General features: G+C 37.7%; 1 protein-coding gene across 17 annotated transcripts in view; it reads right to left on the bottom strand.

The window, feature by feature from the left end:
- Rapgef2 (Rap guanine nucleotide exchange factor 2) overlaps nucleotides 1-20,050 on the bottom strand; it is a 265,529-nt gene that overhangs the window by 48,430 nt on the left and 197,049 nt on the right. For 15 of the 17 annotated variants that reach the window (XM_070012622.1, XM_070012626.1, XM_070012628.1 and 12 more), the window contains 2 exons: nucleotides 8,449-8,580; nucleotides 91-268 (listed from right to left, as the gene is read on the bottom strand). In XM_070012622.1, coding sequence (XP_069868723.1) covers nucleotides 91-268; nucleotides 8,449-8,580 — 310 coding nt within the window. The remainder of the gene's footprint in view (nucleotides 1-90; nucleotides 269-8,448; nucleotides 8,581-20,050) is intronic. The other 2 variants (XM_070012625.1, XM_070012624.1) reach the window with 1 other exon arrangement.

The following is a 20,050-nucleotide window of genomic DNA, read 5'->3' on the forward strand; positions in this document are numbered from 1 at the left end:
GTACTAAGGGCTTTCATAAACAGACTTGCTAAAGCTCTAGTGGCTTCTCCAGTTTCCCTGCTCCAAGACTCCTCTCTAATATCCACTTACCAATGTCATCATCAGTCCTGTCGATGGGGTCCTTCTCCAGGCAGTCCCTTACTATGTCCCTGCTCATCAGAGGATCTGATGCCCTCTCAATGTCTTCCTCGTCATCATCATCCTCTGAGTCCACAGCTGTTTCTGGAAGCCCACTGAGGTCCATGTCACCAGCCTCACTCTCTGTGGCCTTAAAAGAGATAAAATCCACAACCTTTAAGAATTCCTTTAAGGAAATTAATCTTTGGTATTCCAAAGGAGTAAGAATAATTGTGGTTATGACTTCAAAGTGATTCTGTTCTACTTTTCTTGGATGCAGCATCTAGCAACTATTTTTAATTTTTTTTTTTTTTTGGGGTCTGGTCGTGGGGCCTGAACTCGGCCTGGGTGCTGTCCCTCAGCTTTTCAGCTCAAGGCTAGCGCTCTACCATTTGAGCCACAAGGCCACTTCCAGCTTTTTTCTTTTTGCTTATATGGTGCTGAGGAATCGAACCCAGGGCCTCATGCATGCAAGGCAAGCGCTCTACCACTGAGCCAACTTCCCAGCCCTCTAGCAACTATTTTGCAAAGTAGACCCTGTATAAAAGAATCGCTTCAACATTAGTGATTCTACTTCTGTTATAACTTTCATCAGGATTTTTTTTTAATCTCAATAATTTGGATTTCTTATCTGAGCTATCACATGGCATTTGAAGCATGGCAGAACAAAAAAGGAGAAAGATGTATTTGTATTCATTTTACTTTGCTTATAGAAAAAATTTGTTAGGCAGTTCTTCTTTTAGAACTGGTTTGAGTTTACTAACCTCATGAAGACCAAACTGCCTTCCCCTGCTGGACAGTCTTCATGAAAACATAAATCACAAATCCAAGATTATTTGATAAATGCAAGCCAAATAGTAGACTTGGTTGGATGACTCTAATGGCCACTTTTGAATTATAACTCTATCAACAGTAGAGGGGACCTCACACACGTCTGCAAGCAAAACTTGTCCCTCCCACTCATCACATGGCCAACTGCATTATTCATCATATTTAAGTTATACACACACATATTTCCTTAGTCACTGATACCACATATCTCAACATAGACACTACTCATTTCAAGGTGTTCAATCATTAAGCAATTTAAAATAATTCACAAAGAAAAAAAAAATAACCCACAAACACTAAAGTTTTTTTCTCATTAAATATATCCATACAATTGCCATTCCATATTTACGTGATTAGGGTGTTCAGTGAGTATTGTCCGTGTAAATACATTTTAGGCATAATTTCTAGTGTACTTATTTAGCCAAATAGCACCTAATCCAGCTCCTGACAGAAATTTAAGATACAAAGTTACACTGAATGCTAATGCTGATGCTAACTTAGATGAGACAACAGAGAAAGACCAGCTCCATAAAATCAGACATGGAAAATATGAAAATATCCTTAGATATTAACAGTGCTTTAATCAAATCTACTTTGTTTATCTGAGTTTATGTGGTTTTGAATTTTATTCTATCAATGTTTTTTGACTTTTGGAAAAACATATACATCCAGTCAAGTGCCAGTGGCTCAAACATATATTCATAGCTATTCAGAAAGCTGAGATCTGAGGATCAAAGATGTTTAAAGCCAGCCTGGGCAGGAAAGTCCATGGGACTCTTATCTCCAATTAGCTACCAAAAAGCTAGAAATGGAATTGTGGTTCAAATGGTAGACTGCTAACCTTGAGCAAAAAAGTTTAGAGACAGGGACGAGGCCCTAGAACCAACATGAGCATGTGCATGTGCGCGCGCGCGCACGCACGCGCACGCACACACACACACACACACACACACAAGAAATACATATACATTTAAAAGAGAAAAACAATTTCATAAAGCTTTTAATGTAAACTTTTAGATTCATTCCAAATATCTACAATCATATTAGGAGTGAATAAAAATGTCTACCCATTTTTACTAAGAAAGTATGTGCTAATGTGATAGGCAAAATCGTGTCGTATTTTAATCCTTCTATACTCAATCACCACTATGTTTTAACTGCTTTAAAATACAATCTTGGACCAATGGAATAGAATTGAAAACCCAGAAATGAATCCACAGACCTATAGCCATCTAATCTTCGATAAGGGAGCTAAAAAATAGAATGGAAGAAAGACTCTTCAGTAAATGGTCCTGGCAAAACTGGGTAATCACTTATAGAAAATTAAAGCTAGATCCTTATATATCCCTCTGCACCAGCATCAACTCCAAACGGATCAAAGACCTTGGAGTCAAAGCAGACACTCTGAAAACATTACAGGATGGAACAGGAGAAACCCTAGGTCTCCTTGGCACAGGCCAAAATTTTCTTAAGATACCCAGAGAGAAACTTCTCTGAAGAGAAAGAAGGATGGCCAATAGACACATGAAGAAATGCTCAACCTCTCTAGCCATAAAAGAAATGCAAATCTAAACAACACTGATTTTCCACCTCACCCCAGTTAGAATGGCTATGATCAAGAACTCTAACAACAACAGATGCTGGAGGGGATGTGGCCAGAAGGGAACCCTACTGCATTGTTGATGGGAGTCTAAACTTGTTCAACCACTTTGGAAAGTAGTATGGAGGTTCCTCAAAAGATTCGATATAAAGCTCCCCTATGACCCAGCAATCCCACTTTTGGGCATTTACCCGAAGGATCACAAACAAGGCCATACTAAAGCTACCAGCAGGACTATGTTTATTGCAGCATTATTTACCATAGCTAAGATATGGAACCAACCCAGATGCCCCTCAGTAGATAAATGGATCAAGAAAATGTAGTATATACACACAATGGAATTCTATGCCTTCATCAGAAAGAATGACATCGCCCTATTTGTTAGGAAATGGAAAGACTTGGAAAAAATCATATTAAGTGAAGTAAGCCAGGTGCAAAGAAACATAGGTTCCATGGTTTCCCTTATTTGCAATAACTAGTATATGTCTGAGATAAGCAGAAACTGTCAGACAAGTTGATGTTAGGTGAAATGAACCCCAAGATAAGGACTCAATTTGTTTTCCTTTCTTGCTATTGTCTAATATATTTATAAGATGATTTCTTTGTTGCTTTGCATGTCCCTTCCCCACAGTATAACCCCTGTTTTCACTGTATTTGATGTTGGTATAATTTGGGGAGGGGAAGGGAAAAAACAAATTGTTTAAATAAAGATACAGGTGGACCCACTGTAACAATGAGATGTATAAGACATTATGTCAAAAAGTCAGATAATGTGATGTCAGGAAAATGAACCCTTAGATGTGTATTTTAATGTTTTTTTCTTTCATGCATGTGTTTCTAACGCATTTATAAGATTATCTCTTTGTTGCTTTGTATGTCCTTCCCCCACAGTATAACCCCTGCTTTCACTATATTTGATGTCAGTATAACTTGTGGAGGAGATGGGGAAAAACCAGTTGATTAAGGATACAGGTGGACCTGTTGCAACAATGAGAAGTACAAGTTGTCATGTCCAGAACGAGCTTTACAATGTCGGTTGGGGGGGGAGGGGGGGAAGGAGAAGGATTGGGACTGGGGGGGAGGGGGGAGGCTGGGAAGGGATGTGAAGGGTAAACAAAGGAGGAGGCTGCAATGCTTGGTAAGAAATGTACACATTATCCTGCACATGTAATTGTAACTCCTCTGTACAGTATGTTCACAAATAAAATTAAATTAAATTAAAAAAAAAAAACGAATTTTACAACTTTGGCGCACGTGGGGGTGGGGTGGGGGGAATGAGGGGATGGGAAGGGATGGGAAGGGGAAACAAAGGAGGAGACAACAATGTTTGATAAGAAATGTAATCATTACCTTGCTCATGTAATTGTAACCCCTCTGTATGGTATTTTCACAATAAAAAAATACAAATAAATAAAATATAAACCTTTTTCCTTTGAACATTTATTTTTGTATTGTGATTTCTCTTGTTAATTTAAATAAATAAGCTATATTCAGACTAAATCTCTGTCCCAAACTTACCAAAACTAAGAATTTGGTAAGTCTTTAGTTTATCTAGAATTTATATTAGTTAAGATACAAGTGAGAATAATCACCCCTATACCCCAATATTTTTTTATTTATTTTTATTTTTTGTGCTGGTCATGCAGCTTCAGGACCTGGGAACTACCCATGAGCATTTTTTTACTTAAAGATAGCACTCTATCACTTGAGCCAAGATCTATAGCTTTTTGGTGGTTAACTGAAAATAAGAATCTCAAAGACTTTCCTGCCCTGTCTGACTTCGAATCATGATCCTCAGATCTCAGCCTCCTCAGTAGCTAGTAGAGTAGGATTATGGGTATGAGCCATAAGAGGCTGGCCCCAATGTCTATTTATTAAATTTTTTCATTGATCTGTTAGGTTTCCTGTACTACATACTGTACTATTTATATATGCGTTTCATTTTACTCATTGTTCTATTGATCTGGGGTTTTGTTTGTTTGGTGTGTGTGTGTATGTGTGTGTATGTGTGTCCCTGTATGTTGGGCATCAACTAAGGGTCTGTGCACTGTCCCTAAGCTTTTATGCACAAAGTTAATGCAATATCACTTGAGCCACAGCTCTATTTCAGGAGATAAGAGTCTCACAGACTTTTCTGCCCAGGCTGGATTCAAACTGTGATCCTAAATCTCAGCCTCTTGAGTAGCTAGAATTACAAGTGTGAGTTAGCAGCACCTGGGTTTGACTGGTTTTTGTACAACTGTTTTTGGTCTATACAAGCGACTTGTGAGCAGTTGATCTAATTAACCACTCCATCATCGTTGAAAGTAGCATGTCTTATAGATCACCAACAAGCACTAGCTTTCCATCACCAAGCTCTTATTCTTTCACATATTTCTATCTGCTTCTAAGTTAACCCTTTCTTATCAAGTTCATTTTTCAAGGCTTAAAAGACCTAAGAGTAAGGCATTTATTTTTCTCAGTTAATTGTGGCAAAAAAACCCACAAAAACTTTCCCATATATCTATATCTATCTATCTATAGATAGATATATATATGAGAAAAAAAGAGAAATTTAAAAATGTGTGTGTGAACACATACCCATACAAACTAGCCAATTACTTCCAACACCATAAGAAAGACAGCTGGTACAGGAAGAGAATCCATTAAAAGCTAGGCACAGTGGTTCATGACTACAATACTAGCTACTTGGGGGGCTGAGATTTGAGGATGTCAGTCCATACTAAGCCTAGGCAGAAAAATCCATGATACTTTTACCGCCAATTAACTTTTTTTTTTTTTGGGTCCAGTATGGGGCCTGAACTCTGGGCCTGGGTGCTGTACCTCAGCTCTTCTGCTCTCTACCACTTGAGCCACAGCGCCATTTCTGGCTTTTTTTCTTTTTGCTTATGTGGTGCTGAGGAATCGAACCCAGGGCCTCAGGCATGCAAGGCAAGCACTTTAATTTTTCAATATTTTCGTTAACATTCTCTTCTAGAAACAGGTGGTATGTGTGTGTTGTTTACTCTGTGCCCTTACTAACATTTAAAATTATTTCCTAAAGAATTACAAATTAACACTTTATAGTGCTAAGAAGAAATCTGCAATCATTTTATATAAGCAAAAAAGAAAAACCCTCCATCAGCCAGGAAATTTACAAATGTCCACATTTTTGACTAACAAAATATTTTTAAAAGTATATTTGAGGCCAAGTGCTTCTGCTACTCAGAAGGCTAAGATCTGAGAACCTCAGGCTAGCCTAAGAGGAAAAAGAAAACCTGCAAGCAAAAAGCCAGACTAGAGGTATGGCTCAAGTGGTAAAGTGCCAGCTTTCAGCAGGAAAAACACATGAAAAAGCCAAGCAAGAGCTCAGATTCCTAAATTCAAGCCGTAGTACCTGCATATACACACACAAAAAAATAGAGTCGGTATTGTTTAAAACATAAGATTCTAGCTGCTCATGCCTTGCAATCCTACTTATTCAGGAGACTGAGATCTGAGGATCGCAGTTTAAAACCAGCCTGGGCAGGCAAGTCTGTGAGACTTAATCTTCAATTAACCACCAGAAAACCAGAAGTGGGACTGTGGCTCGAAGTGGTAGAGAGCTAACCTCAAGCTAAAAGAGCTCAGGGACAACATCTCAGGCCTTGAGTTCATTCTCTACAACTAACAAAAATAAAATTAAAATAAAATTCCTAGTCAGTAAAGCTTTCTACCAAGTATACATGTAGATATTAAACTAGCTCTTAAAGGAGAAAATTTATTTTCTAAGATCTACTAAATTTAAAATAGATATGTTGAGCTGGGTGCTGGTGGCTCATACTAGTAATCTTAGCTACTCAGGAGGCTTAGATAAGAGGACTGTAGCTTGAAGTCAGCCTGGGCAAGCAAGTCTGTGAGACTCTTACTTCCAGTTAAGCAACAAAATAACAACAACAAAAAAAGCAGAAGTAGAGCTGTGGTTCAAGTAGTAGAGTGTTAGCCTTGAGCAACAAAGCTCAGAGACAACGTCCAGGACTTGAGTTCAAGACACCTGAGTACCAATACACACCCCAAATATGTCCTAGTCACAGTATTTTGATCACTTAAGTAATAAAGAAACATAGTATTGCCTGAATATTCAAATATCCTGAATAAATATTATGTTCCTTTCCTTTTTTATTCCCTCCCTTCCTCCTCCTCCCAAGTTTGATTGAAGTCAGGATCTTAAAATTGCCTCTTTCACTTTTCTTGTTTGATTTTTGGCCAATTCTGGGGATTGAACTCAGAGCCTGAGTGCTGTCCCTGAGCTTTCATTCAGAAAGACCTGAGCCAGTGCTCCATTTCTGGCTTTTTTGGGTTAAGAGTCTCTTGAACTTGCCTGCCCAGGCTGGCTTCAAACTGTGATCCTCAGATCTCAGCCTCGAGTAGTCTGTATTATAGATGTGAGTCACTGGTGCCAGGCTACATTATTTTATAGATAGGGTCTCATGTTTTTTTGGGTGGGGCTTGTGTGGACAACTTACAACTTACAACTTCACATCACCACGTCAAGATTATTAATTGCCTGGGCTGGCCTGGAATCATATTCTTCCCCATCTCTGCTTCCTAAGTAGCTAGGATTAGAGGCACAAACAACTATGTCTACTGGACGAAGGTATTTTCTATGGTCATCTCAATGTGGCAATTCCTAAGGAGTGAAAAACTCTACTAGTGAGTAATATTCTTCTGTTTTAAACCCACCTAAAATCCACTAGCAATAGTATGTTTTTGAAGGCCATCAAAATGACTTTTGTATGTGTATATTTTGGGTACTTTTCCTAAATTCACATATTCTCAGCCAACAAATGATCCTTTAACAATTATAATAAATTTATTTTAAAAATACTATTGCATCCCAAAAGTCTACTTTTTTTGTTGTAGTTGTTTTTTTCTTTTTGCAGTACTAAGGTTGGAACTCTAGTACTTGGAGCCTTAAACTTGTTAATTAGGTGCATTACCACTTGAGCCATATCTCCAGCCCACTAGTTTTTAATCTATCCATATATTTAAGTAGCATATGAATTTATTTCAAACACATAGCCAAATCTATATATGATTTTAAATACAAAATATAAAATTTAATAACATGATCACAATAATTCTTTTGAAACAATAAGGACTTTAATTAAAAATAAAAATAAAAACCTTGCCAGGCACCTGTAATCCTAGCTACTCAGGAAGCTGAGATCTGAGGATCATGGTTCAGACTCTTATCTCCAATTAACCATCAGAAAACTAGAAGTGGCACTGTGGCTCAAGAGGTAGAACATTAGCCTTGGGCACAAAGAGGCTCAGGGACAGTTCCCAGACCCTGAATTCCAGCCCCACAACCGACCAAACAAAACAAAACAAAAAACTATCAAAGCATAATTCCGAAGTTTCCTAGTCAATCTATCTATATTCAAATAAATTAAACATTTCAAGTTAACAGGTTTGTTATCTCCAATGGAACCATTCTATTTAAAATTCTCATAAGTGCTAGGCATTTACGTATAAGCTAAAATCTGAACTTGATTCAAAGCCAGCCTGGGTAGGAAAGTCTATGGACTCTTATTTCCTGTTCATTACCAATAAGCCAAAAACAAAGCTGTGGCTCAAGTGGTAGATCACTAGTCTTATGTGAAAAAGCTAAGGGCAGGACCCAGGACCTGAGTTCAAGTGTCAGTACCTGTACACAAAATAATAGAATACAATTCTGAAAAATGCTAACAGCTGAGACAAATATAATAGAACACTACAACAAACATACAACATTCTCTATGCATGTGAAACACAAACATTGATATTTTACACACATAATATGCATGCATAAACATATTAAAAAGTTTCTATCACTGGAAACCTAAAACTCCTTGGCAGAGATGAAAACAAGGCAAATCACAAGGAAAACACCTTCTTACCTGATAAATATCAGAAAGACTGCTGCTTCCAGAGTCACTTGTGATGCTACATCCTGAGTGGCTGGAAGACACGTGGGTCACCTGTGGGTGGAGACTGTCAGTGAGGTGGAGCTTTGTGAAATCTGCTGGAAGCTAGGGGAAGAGCAGGAAAAACTAGGATTACAATGTGAACCAAGAACTCTTTAATTCTTGCTTTAAAATTTGCAGGTGCTGGTGGCTCATGCCTGCAATGCTAGCTACTCAGGAAGCTGAGATTGGAGGACCAAACTTTGAAGTCAGCCAAGGAACATAAACCTGAGAGATGCTTATCTCCAGTTAACCACAAAGAAGCCAGAAGTGTAGCTGTGGCTCAAGTGGTAGAGCACCAGCCTTGAGTGAAAACATTAAAGGACAGCACCTAGGCCCCAGTTCTGGCAGACTCCCCCAAGAATTATGACTATATTCTAATCTAGATCACCACACCAAAAATGCTGTTAGAAAAGAGCCTCCATTTTTCATATAATAAGTTGCTACTAAATAGTATCCTACTGGCCCCAAATCACAAACTTAAATATTTATGAGCATGCAAAATGAACCTTAGTGATACTAAATTCAGTGCTTTATAAATAGGTGGGTTTGGTCAAATGAACTTGGGCAAACATTAATTCAGTAAAGTACCATTTTCAAACAACACATCAAATTAGTCTATTAATATTTGTTACTGATCATAAATTCAACTTGTGTCAAGAAAACACTTTAGATAAGAAAACAGATTATCAGGTCTTTTATGCTCACATGATGTTAAAAAGATAAGAAGAAAACAACTTAGAAGCAGTACAATATACTGTCACACAAGTAACTATACTAAGTTCTCTGGGGAAAAGAGAGAAAAGAAGGCCACCAAAGAATCAAGAAGGTTATAAACATTTAGACATTTATTCATCTACAGTATATGCATATAAGTATCAATTTTCTCCTTGTTGACATACAAATTAAAATAGCATAATAGTAATATAATTAACATCATAAGCAGACTATTTAAGTATTCTTAGCTTCTATCATCCCTCCTATATCAGGGAACATATAATGTAAACATTCACACAATTGTTCAGTCAACAAATATTTACAGGATCATTTTTCTCTTGTTATCTATTGGTCAATATGTGAGATTTTAAGAAAACACTGCGCTTGGGCTGGAAGATGGCTCAGTGGTGGAGTGCTTGCCTTGCATGCATGAGGCCCTGGGTTCGATTCCTCAGCACCATATAAGAAGAAAAAGCTGGAAGTGGTGCTGTGGCTCAAGTGGTAGAGTGCTAGCCTTGAGCTGAAGAGCTCAGGGACAGTGCCCAGGTCCAGAATTCAGGCTCCACCACCGACAAAAAAAAAAAAAAAAGAAAAGAAAAGAAAACACTGCACTTAGGAATTTTGTCAGCATCTTGCTGGAAATGAACTTTATAACTTGGATGAGGGAGATCTGGGGTAGAGGGAAAGTACTCACTACCTTACATATGTAACTTTAACCCCTCTGTACATCACTTTGACAATAAAATTAAATTTAAAAAAAAAAAGAACCTTGTCAGCTAGCTGTGTGCTGATGGTTCATGCCTATAATCCTAGCTACTCAGAAGAATAAGATCTGAGGATCACAATTCAAAGCCAGCCTGAACAGAAAAATTTTTGAGACCCTATCTCCAACTAACCACCAGAAAACAGGAAGTGGAGTTGTAGCTCAGAGTAGTGAAGCTTTAGACTTGAACAAAAGAGTTCAGATAGCACCTAGGCCCTGAGTTCAAACTGAACAACCACCGCCACCAACAATAAAGAATCTTGTCAGCTATTTTCAATTCTTCTGAATTTGAAAAAAAAGGAAATTATACTTATTTATACAATTACACTACAGGCTAATAATATGTACAACAGTTCATAGAATATGTTAACTAGTATTTTTTAAATACCACTAGCATTCTGTTTGCTGCCTGCATACTGATTCTATTTTCTTCTGGCAGTAGTGGGGTTTGAACTCATATGAGGGTTGTGCTCAACCACTTGAGCTGTGATTCCAATCTTGTTTTGTACTTACTTTGGACATGGAGTCTATCCAACTTTTCTAACTAGGCTGACTTCAAACCATAATCCTCCAAATCATAGTCTGCTGCAATGAACATGGTTGTGCTGGTAGCTCAAAGCCATATTCTTAAAATCTAACAAGAGTTTACACTGGAAACATTTCTACCTCTCCTTAAACCCTCATCCTCTCTTACCCTCTAAAAATAGCATGTGATGCTAGCCTGTGATTTAAAATAAAGCCTCCCAAGGGAATATGATTCACGTCTACAAAACGATCATTGGGCATTGGCAGCTCATGCATGTAATCCTAGCTACTCAGGGGAGGCTGAGATCTAAGGATCAAGGTTTGAAGTCAGCCCAGGCAGAAAGTCAAATTAACAACCAAAAAATCTAGAAGCAGAACGGTGGCTCAATAGTACCTAGGCCATGAGTTCAAGCTCCAGGACTGACATGAGAGAGGAAAGGGGAGAGGAGGGGAGGAAAAGGAGGAGAAGAGGAGAAAAGGAGGAAGGGAAGAAGGCAAGGAGGAACAAAGAAAAGGAAAGAGGGAGGGAGGAAGAAAGAGGAAGGAGAGAAGGGGAGGGAAGGGAAGGGGAGGGGAAAAGAGAGGAGGGGAAAGGAGGGGAGGGGAGAGGAGGGGAGGGGAGGGGAGGGGAGGGGAGGGAAGGGAAGGGAAGGGAAGGGAAGGGAAGGGAAGGGAAGGGAAGGGAAGGGAAGGGAAGGGAAGGGAAGGGAGAAAATAATCAAATGGGCAAACTATATTCATACCCACAGTTCTTGAGACCTATCTCTGTGAATACAGAACATGAGTCCCTATCCTAAGTATATAATACTTAACAATATTTACCTACAATGTTTAGATGTAATATCAACTTTATGGAACACAAGATACAGAAAGAGATTTAAACATAAATTTATTAGGAAGTATGTGGCTAGATGCCAAATAAACAAGAAGCCAAATTTGGAGAAATATCTAAAATTTAGGAGAATATCAATTTCTCTATAAAGAACAGACAGACACCTCTAAACTCAGAATTTGTATGTTTTATTCACAAGGTAAACTCGTGAACTACATGCAGGATTTACGGAGAAATACCTAAAGCTGAGTATGCAGGTATGCCTCCTGACTATGATTTCACATGGAGTGCAGTGATGGTTATGCAATTTTAAAACCACATGTTTGTAGCCCAGGATACACCCTAAAAATGCAGGCTGAATGCATTTCCATCTTACTCAGTCACCACAAAAGGCAACTGGAACACACTGTATAGGGCTCAGAGATCAATCAATATCTATAATTACAGAATAAACTGATCACTAGTATCTTTTACAGACATGTGTCACAGTGTGAGTTTTTCAAATTAATTTTATATGGTAATGAAGATATAAGTATCCACTCAGTCTTTACCAGCCAAATGAGTATTTACTCTCTCTCCAGCATCCATTGCTTGGTCATCTTTTCTTACTAGGAATTCACCATGTAAAGCAAAGAATACTGGCAGGGGGTAGGAGGGCCATACCTCCCAGAAGAAACCTGGTTTTTAGACCTTTCACTTATGTTTTTCTTCATCTCAAGTGTCAGAATTAAATGGTTAACATCAGGTCCACAACCATTAAAATTACAAAAGACAGATATTTTGCTCTAAAATATTTGTTTCTATGTGAGACACTGAACTAGGGTCAAGGAATACACAGGATAATAATTCCAATCACAACTTCTATTACCTAAAGTCACTGCAATAATTGATAATGAGCAATAAAAAAATAAATCTACTTTCTAACACATTATCTGTATTTTTGTACCTGTGAACTAATTAAGAAACTTTTTGAGTAAATGTATATATGATTTAGCATTAACTAAATATCTCTTTATATTATAACCAGAAATATAGATGCCACACTCAAGAACTCTTTAAGATACTTTTCCATAAATCATGCAATACTACTATACTACTATACTAAATTTTATCGACAGTGCACATTAGCCAAGATTATGGAAAGGGAGAGTTATAAACAGTAATGCAGTGAGGGCATGATGTGAGGTGCACAGTTTTGGTTCTGCCACAACATTTTGAAGGTCTGGATGAGGAAGATAAAATAAATGAAGGATGGGAGAGAACGATAGAAGGGTGACCTAGATCAAGAGTCCTTGTATTCATAATCTGGAATTGAAACTCTTTTGTACATCTACTTAGAAAACAACAACAAAACAAATGAATGGGGAAGTATGTAGAACTAAGACATCACTGAGTATGTTAACTATAGCTGACCCTATCCATACTCTATCAGGCCCATGTTTGTTAATTATAGATAACCATGTATTAATTCCATGGGGGGGGGGAAGGGGGGGTGTTGGTGGTCACAGACACATAGCTATAAACAGAATACTTCTATTCTGAAACTCAAAGTTTTAAGAGCAACTCATAATCCTCTCCAGAGCCCACATGTGTGCTCATCTTTCTTTTTCTCTTGTCCTTCCTACTATTAATCTTTTAGATATTATTTATTTCTGATACCCTTTGATCTGTTGTTATAAACAATCTGATTATGGATTATTTAGTAGTCCACTGTAAAGACTAGTTTATAATATGATCAATTTTATTTGTTTTAAATGACGTTTCTTGAAGAATACCAGGAAAAAAACCCAACAACATTGGGATGCCCTGATTTTATTGACTGCAAGTTACTTTTACTTCTTGCACAACCCTTAGCCAGTATACAAGCCTACTAACAAACTTCATCTGTCAGCATTCCATAAAGCCAAGAGGAGTATTGCTGTACAGCATAAAACTCCTTTTGTTTATAATTTACACAATGGCAGGAAGTAAAAGTTCTCTAAATGTGCCATGAAATATTATACTAGTACTTTTTCTAATTAAATTACAGACACTAAATTATATACATTTTCAAGTACTGACATGATTATGCTTTATAGGTATAGTTTATAAAAATTTGTTTGCTGTATAACTTAAAAAGACCTGCCAAAAATTAATTGTGTGTAAGAACAACAAATCCTTTTGGCTTCCTACCAGGTTAAGACATAAGCCTCCTATTAGACATATATAGATTTATCTTCTATTCAGCCACTGGTCAAGTCTAGTGATCTCAGGCAAGTAAGTTAATTTCTGCACATTTCAGTTTGTTTTATGAAATACATTCAATATAATGAAATAACCTCAGACCTACAGAACCTTCTGTTTAATTTCTTCTGTCACTTCCCCAATCAAGGTCCTCAAAAAATTATTTCTGACACTGTCCTACCTACTGTATTACAAATGTTTATTTAGTATGTATTTCCCTCAAAGTCTATATGTTACATTTTAAATAAACTGTATGATTATCTGGAGAGGTATTCTCTGTTTCAAATATAATGGCAAACTAACTTCCTTGTCATGATATAGTATATTTTCCTTTATGAATTTTCAAATTTTCATTGTTTATTAATACTCTCAAGGTGGTAACAAAGGATAAGTTGGTGCTTTCAAGCAGGTAGTTTTAGTATGTTTCAATGACTCCCAAACAGTCATGTTTTTATCCAGGCACATGCTAGAAACTAAGTGAGGTATGACCTGCCATACAGAGATTCTGCCTTTAGGATAGATTCACTACAAACACTACTTGTGGGGCAGTGGTAGGTTGGAGGGGGATCCTGTTTTACTTCAATAGTTCCCTGTACTTTTCTCACATATAACAATGTTTTAGATGGAGCTGAAACTGACACAGCTGGTATTAGAATATGCTTACACTCATGAATATCTCATATGATTTCTGTCCAAACAGAAACTTTTATCTTCTGAAACCTACTGAAATATCGTATGGGATGGCCATTCCCAATTTGAAAAATTTTAAATCTGAAATGCTTGAAGACCTGAAACTGAGCAGTCTGACCTTACATGTGGAAAATTCCACACATGATGGCACGTGATGAATTGAGACCAAAACTCAGGAGCACTAAAAATACTGCATAAAATTGTCTCTAGGCTGTGCTTATGAGGTGTATATGAAAGATAAATGATCTTCATATTAGACTTGGATCCTATTTCAAGGGATCTTATTACGTACATACAAACATTCTAAAAATCAACCAAATCTGAAACCTAAATCACTTCTGGTCCCAAACAGAAGGGGGAAGGGACACTTGACCCTGAGAACTCAGGGTCATACTTCATTGGCCATACTTTAATTCCTGCTTTTGTGATACAGGGATCATGAACACAAATAGAATATATATGGTCCAGATAAGGAAGATAATTAAATTTGGAAATTGATAGAAAAGAAGGTATTAAGTTACATGAAGACAGGTGTTTTAAAGCACATATTTTTTTCTTTTAAAATAAGACCAAGTTGCCCTCAACCTCATTAAGCAAATATTTTTAGAAAGCCTTTTCTGTTGGATTTCTTTTGGATGTTAAAAGAAAGCACTACATGAAGTTCAGTCCAAAAGGAAAAAATGGAATCCTTTAGTAGAATCACAAAGTACATCTGATTGAAGTGCTCTATAGTCTCAAGTGTATGGTAAGTCCCATAAGGCAATAAGATCACTGTGTATAGTGACTATGTGTCAGGCCCATTTCTAAGGACTCGCATATATACTAGCTTATGAAATTCTCACAACACTCTTGTGAAGTATGTTAGTATGATCCCAAGAGGAAAGAAACAAAGATGCAATGAAGCTAAGTGATATGTCCCAAAATTAATTGAAAAAAGGTGATATACATGAACTTCAGTTCTGACACTAGCTCTGGGACACACACAGTTAGCAACAATCTTACTGGTTTACTGGGAAACTGATGGACATTAACCAAATGGTCAAATGGCACCTATATCCATTAAGCGGTGTAGTAGTTCAAATAAATTTTATGTTCATAGAGGTCATACTATCACTTGAGCCATGCTTCCAGACCTTCAAATAAATTTCAAATGGAAATAGAAAATTTTTTCTCACCTTCAGAAAACACATTTACCCACATTTAATACCTGTATCTCTCACATCAATGATTTTGAGAATGCAGTCATCCAACAGTTTCTGTTCTTGTAAACCTTTGACATACTAGTGTGTTTACATATGATGTAGAGAGTGCTGCAGAGTACTAGCAAGGTGATTTTTCATTTTTCCTGCAGGCTCTTTAACAGTAATAACCATTTACTATATGTTTATAAACAGATCTTTAGGGTACTTATGGTAATATCCATCAACTGCAATTCATTTGGGGGGGGTCATTTACTAGGATTTGAACTTAGGACCTTGTACTTGCTAGAGAGGCACTCTACTACTTGAGCTATGCTTCTAGTGATTTTTGCTTTTGTTAAGTTTTCAGATATTGTACTTTTGGCAGGGCCAGGCTTGGACCAAGATATTCCGACCTCTGCCTCCTACCTATATGGTATTATAGATGTATGTCACCATACCAAAGTTTATTTTTTTGCCTTAGTTGATATTGAACCATGATCCTTCCATAGACATTCATCACCATGCCCAGCTTACAACTGCCAATTGAAATAATAATCCAGGAATGATTAGTATACCTATGTAAAACTTCTTTCACTCCTTTATACCAATTCCACCACTTGGCCCTTATGGATGTTCCAAGCTACCAAACCACTGGACATTTTTGCTTTTGCTCCTTACTAAAAAGTACATTAAAAAAAAAAAAAAAGCGAGACAGTGGTAGTTCACGCTTATAAAGAACTGAGAATTGAGAATTGAGGTTCGAAGCCAGCCCAGACTGCAAAGTTGACAAGGACTCTCCAGTCAACCACCAAAACAAATAAAAACAGAAGTGGAGCTGTGGCTTAAATGATAAGAGCATCATCCTTGAGTGAAAAAGCTAAGAGACAGATCACAGGCCCTGATTTCAAGCCCCAGCAGTGGCACAAGAAAGAAAAGATATATAAAATTGAGAGAGAACCTTAACACCTGAAGATCAGAAAAATCATATGTCTGTGTATATATATACCCACATCCACAAGCAAGCCAATTACTTTCAAGGTAGCCAACTAATTTCACTACTTAAAGATAGCTGACAAAACAAAAAGATGCACTAAGCTGGGCACCAGTGGTTCACACCTGTAAACCTAGCTTCTCAGTAGGCTGAAATCTGAGTATCAAAAAGACTCTATTGCCAACTAAAGAGTACGTTGAACTAGAGGCAAGGCTCAAATAGTAGAGTGCCAGCAGCAAGTAGAAAAAACTGAAAAGCTGAGCTTGAATACAATGCCCTAAATTCAAGTCCTGGTACTTACACTAAGCAAACAATAATGACAACAAAACCTAAAAAAACAACAACAAACCTAAGATCCATGTAAAGCCTGTAATTAAAGATGTTGTTTTCAAAATAAAAACATTCATCTCAGGCCTAAGACAAAAAAAATCCACAGTTTCCACAGAAATATTATGGTAGCTCATTTTAAAATTAGGTCTCATATGAAATATAGCCAAATGAAATATCCTCTTGCCTGTTAAGAAATACAGTTTTAAAAGCCAGGCATGAGTAGCTTACACCTGAAATCCTAGCTACTCAGGAGGCTGATATCTGAGGATCACAGTTCAAAGCCAGTCCAGGCAGGAAAATCCATGAGACTTTTATCTCCAATAAACTACCAGAAAACCAGAAGTGGTACCGTGGCTCTACTGCTAGACCACTAGCCTTGAGCTGAAGAGCTGAGGGACAGCACTGAGGCCCAGAGTTCAAGCCCCACGGCCGATTTAAAAAAGAAAAAAAGAAATAGTTTTAAGCTGTTTACACACACACACACACACACACACACACACACACACACACACACACACACACACAAGCCCCACGGCCGATTTAAAAAAGAAAAAAAGAAATAGTTTTAAGCTGTTTACACACACACACACACACACACACACACACACACACACACACACACACACACACACACACACACACACACACACACACACACACACACACACACCTACAGTCTCTTTTCCTTATCAATGGATTTTTAACCATTTGTAAGTGCTTGTGTAAAAAAATAAAAATTCCTTTGAGAGATTCCATAAAATTTCTATTCACAGCCGGGCGCTGGTGGCTCACGCCTGTAATCCTAGCTACTCAGGAGGCTGAGATCTGAGGATCGCGGTTCAAAGCCAGCCTGGGCAGGAGAGACCGTGAGACTCCTATCTCCAATAAACCACCAGAAAAACCGGAAGTGGCGCTGTAGCTCAAGTGGTAGAGCGCTCGCCTTGAGCTGAAGAGCTGAGGGACAGCGCCCAAGCCCAGAGTTCAAGCCCCACGACCGACAAAAAAAAAAAAAAAAAAATTTCTAAGTCACATAGTCCAGGAACTTTTGATTTAAACAACAGGGTGGGTAGTGGCAGTCAGGTGATTAAAAAAAAAACATCTTCTGGCCAGCATACCATCTACTTTAGATTCCATATTTCTCTGTAATCTTTTCTTAACATTACTGCTGCCCACGGCTATTATTTTGGAGGCACTCACTACAAAATGGGCCAGGCACTGGGTGAGGTAGATCCTGTCTGTTTACTGCAACTCACTGAGGTAGAAACGCTACATTCCAAACTCAGTAAGTATGTCCAAAACTCCCAGGTCAGACTAAGGAGTCTACAAATGTGTTTAAGTGATGTTAAGTGACCCACACAGCATTACTGGCAATGGAGTAGGTGTGGAGGACATTCTACAACCTCTTTTTGCTAGAGCCACCTAGGATCTCTGAGATAGTAGGAGCTAACGTTACCTGAAGAAGCAGAAACTGCGGGTACTATGAACAGATGGCTTCTACAACCAACTAACTTACCAATCTGGAAAATTCTGAGGATACTAATTTAGAGGTTGGGAAAAGGAGGGGTTAAAGTCAAGGAAAACATACTTAAGGTTCTAAGGAGCCTAAGCTGCCTTCTCTCTGAACAAAAATACTCAGGTCCCATGGATGCTTAAGTACTGTACATCAAGCTATGAGAGAGCACATGGATTGGGGCAGGGATATTCTATGCTGAGACTGTGTAGAGAAGCTGTGGCATAATTTGTGTTTTACTGTAAATGACATGAAAGTCAGATTATAAGCACTTAGGAGGCATCTATCAAGAATTTCTAAATTTTTACAATGTTAAGCTAAGACAAAATGCTAATCTCACTGAAGTAGAGAACAGTGGTCCCCAGAGCCCAGGAAAAGGGGGGTAAGGAGGTTTAAGAGATGTCAGATACTAGTACCAAGATATATTGAGAGGAGGAAAAAGATATAGTAGAATACAACACAGCACAATTTATTATATAATAAATTGTATTATATAATTATATATAATAAATTGTATTATATATTATATATAATACATAATAAATTGTAGACTATTGTAGCTATTATATAGCTGAAAATAATTAGCATGCGTATGAGAATAATTATGGTATATGCCAATAAAAATAATTTTTAAAGGACATAAAACACTTTGGCCGACATGGTGGGTCATGCCTGTTATCCTAAGCTACTTGAGAAGCAGAGACTTCAGGGTGGAACAAAGCCACCCTGGGCAAAAAAAGTTAAGTGAGACCTCTCTGTCTCAACCAATAAACTAGGCATGGTACTAAACACTTAGAATTACAGATGTGTGAGAAGTATATGTAGAAGGACTGGAAAAACTCAAGACCCTACCCTAAAAATAAAGCAAAAAAAGGGCTAGGTGTATCGCTCAAGCAATAGAGTGCCTGCTAGCAAGTGTGAGGCTCTGAATTCAAGCCACAGCACCACTCAAAAAAATTTAGCAAAGCATTTTCAATGTCAAAAAACTAGTAATGTTATACAAAAGATCTTTCTTTTACCAAAATGAAATAATTTTATTTTGTATATGTGTATGCATAAATACATACATATACAAAACAAAGGTCATGGAAGAATTATAAAGAAAATGTTAACAATGGCTACATCTGAACAGTGGGAGTAGGGAACAATTTAATTTTTTTGCTTATCTATATATTCTAAAGTTCTTAATGCAAATATTTATTACTTTTATCATTAGAGAAATACAAGTTGTGTGCGTGTGTGTGTGTGTGTGTGTGTGTGTGTGTGTTTTCTGGGGCTTGAACTCAGGGACTGGCACTTTCCCTGAGCTTTTTTCTCAAAGCTAGCCCTCTACCACTTGAGCTACAGCTCCACTCCTTGCTTTTCAGTGGTTAGTTGGAGAAAGAGGCTCACAGATGTTACTGTTCTGGCTGGCTTTGAACAGCAATCCTCAGATCTCAGCCTCCCTGAGTAGCTAAGCTAGGATTACAAGCACAAGCCACCAGAGCCCAGTGAAAAAAAATTTTAAGAGTGATTTGATGTACTATAAATAGAAAAAGATGCTATCACAACCTGAGTTAAGAAGTAACAAACACTAGAGCTTGATTGTGTATACAGACACACCATGAGGTGTGTCTATAGTTCCTGTAAGTGACTGCTGGTGGTACACTGGCTAAGTAACTCCACATACTGAAAACCCCACCCCACTCCTCATTTATCTTAATTATAAGGCTCACGAGCATGCACTTGCCCATATACACATACATCTCTCTCTCTCTCTCTCTCTCTCTCTCTC

The sequence above is a fragment of the Dipodomys merriami genome, unplaced genomic scaffold, assembly GCF_024711535.1.
Source record: "Dipodomys merriami isolate MVZ:Mamm:240054 unplaced genomic scaffold, mDipMer1.0.p SCAF_9, whole genome shotgun sequence".
Lineage (NCBI taxonomy): Eukaryota > Metazoa > Chordata > Mammalia > Rodentia > Heteromyidae > Dipodomys > Dipodomys merriami.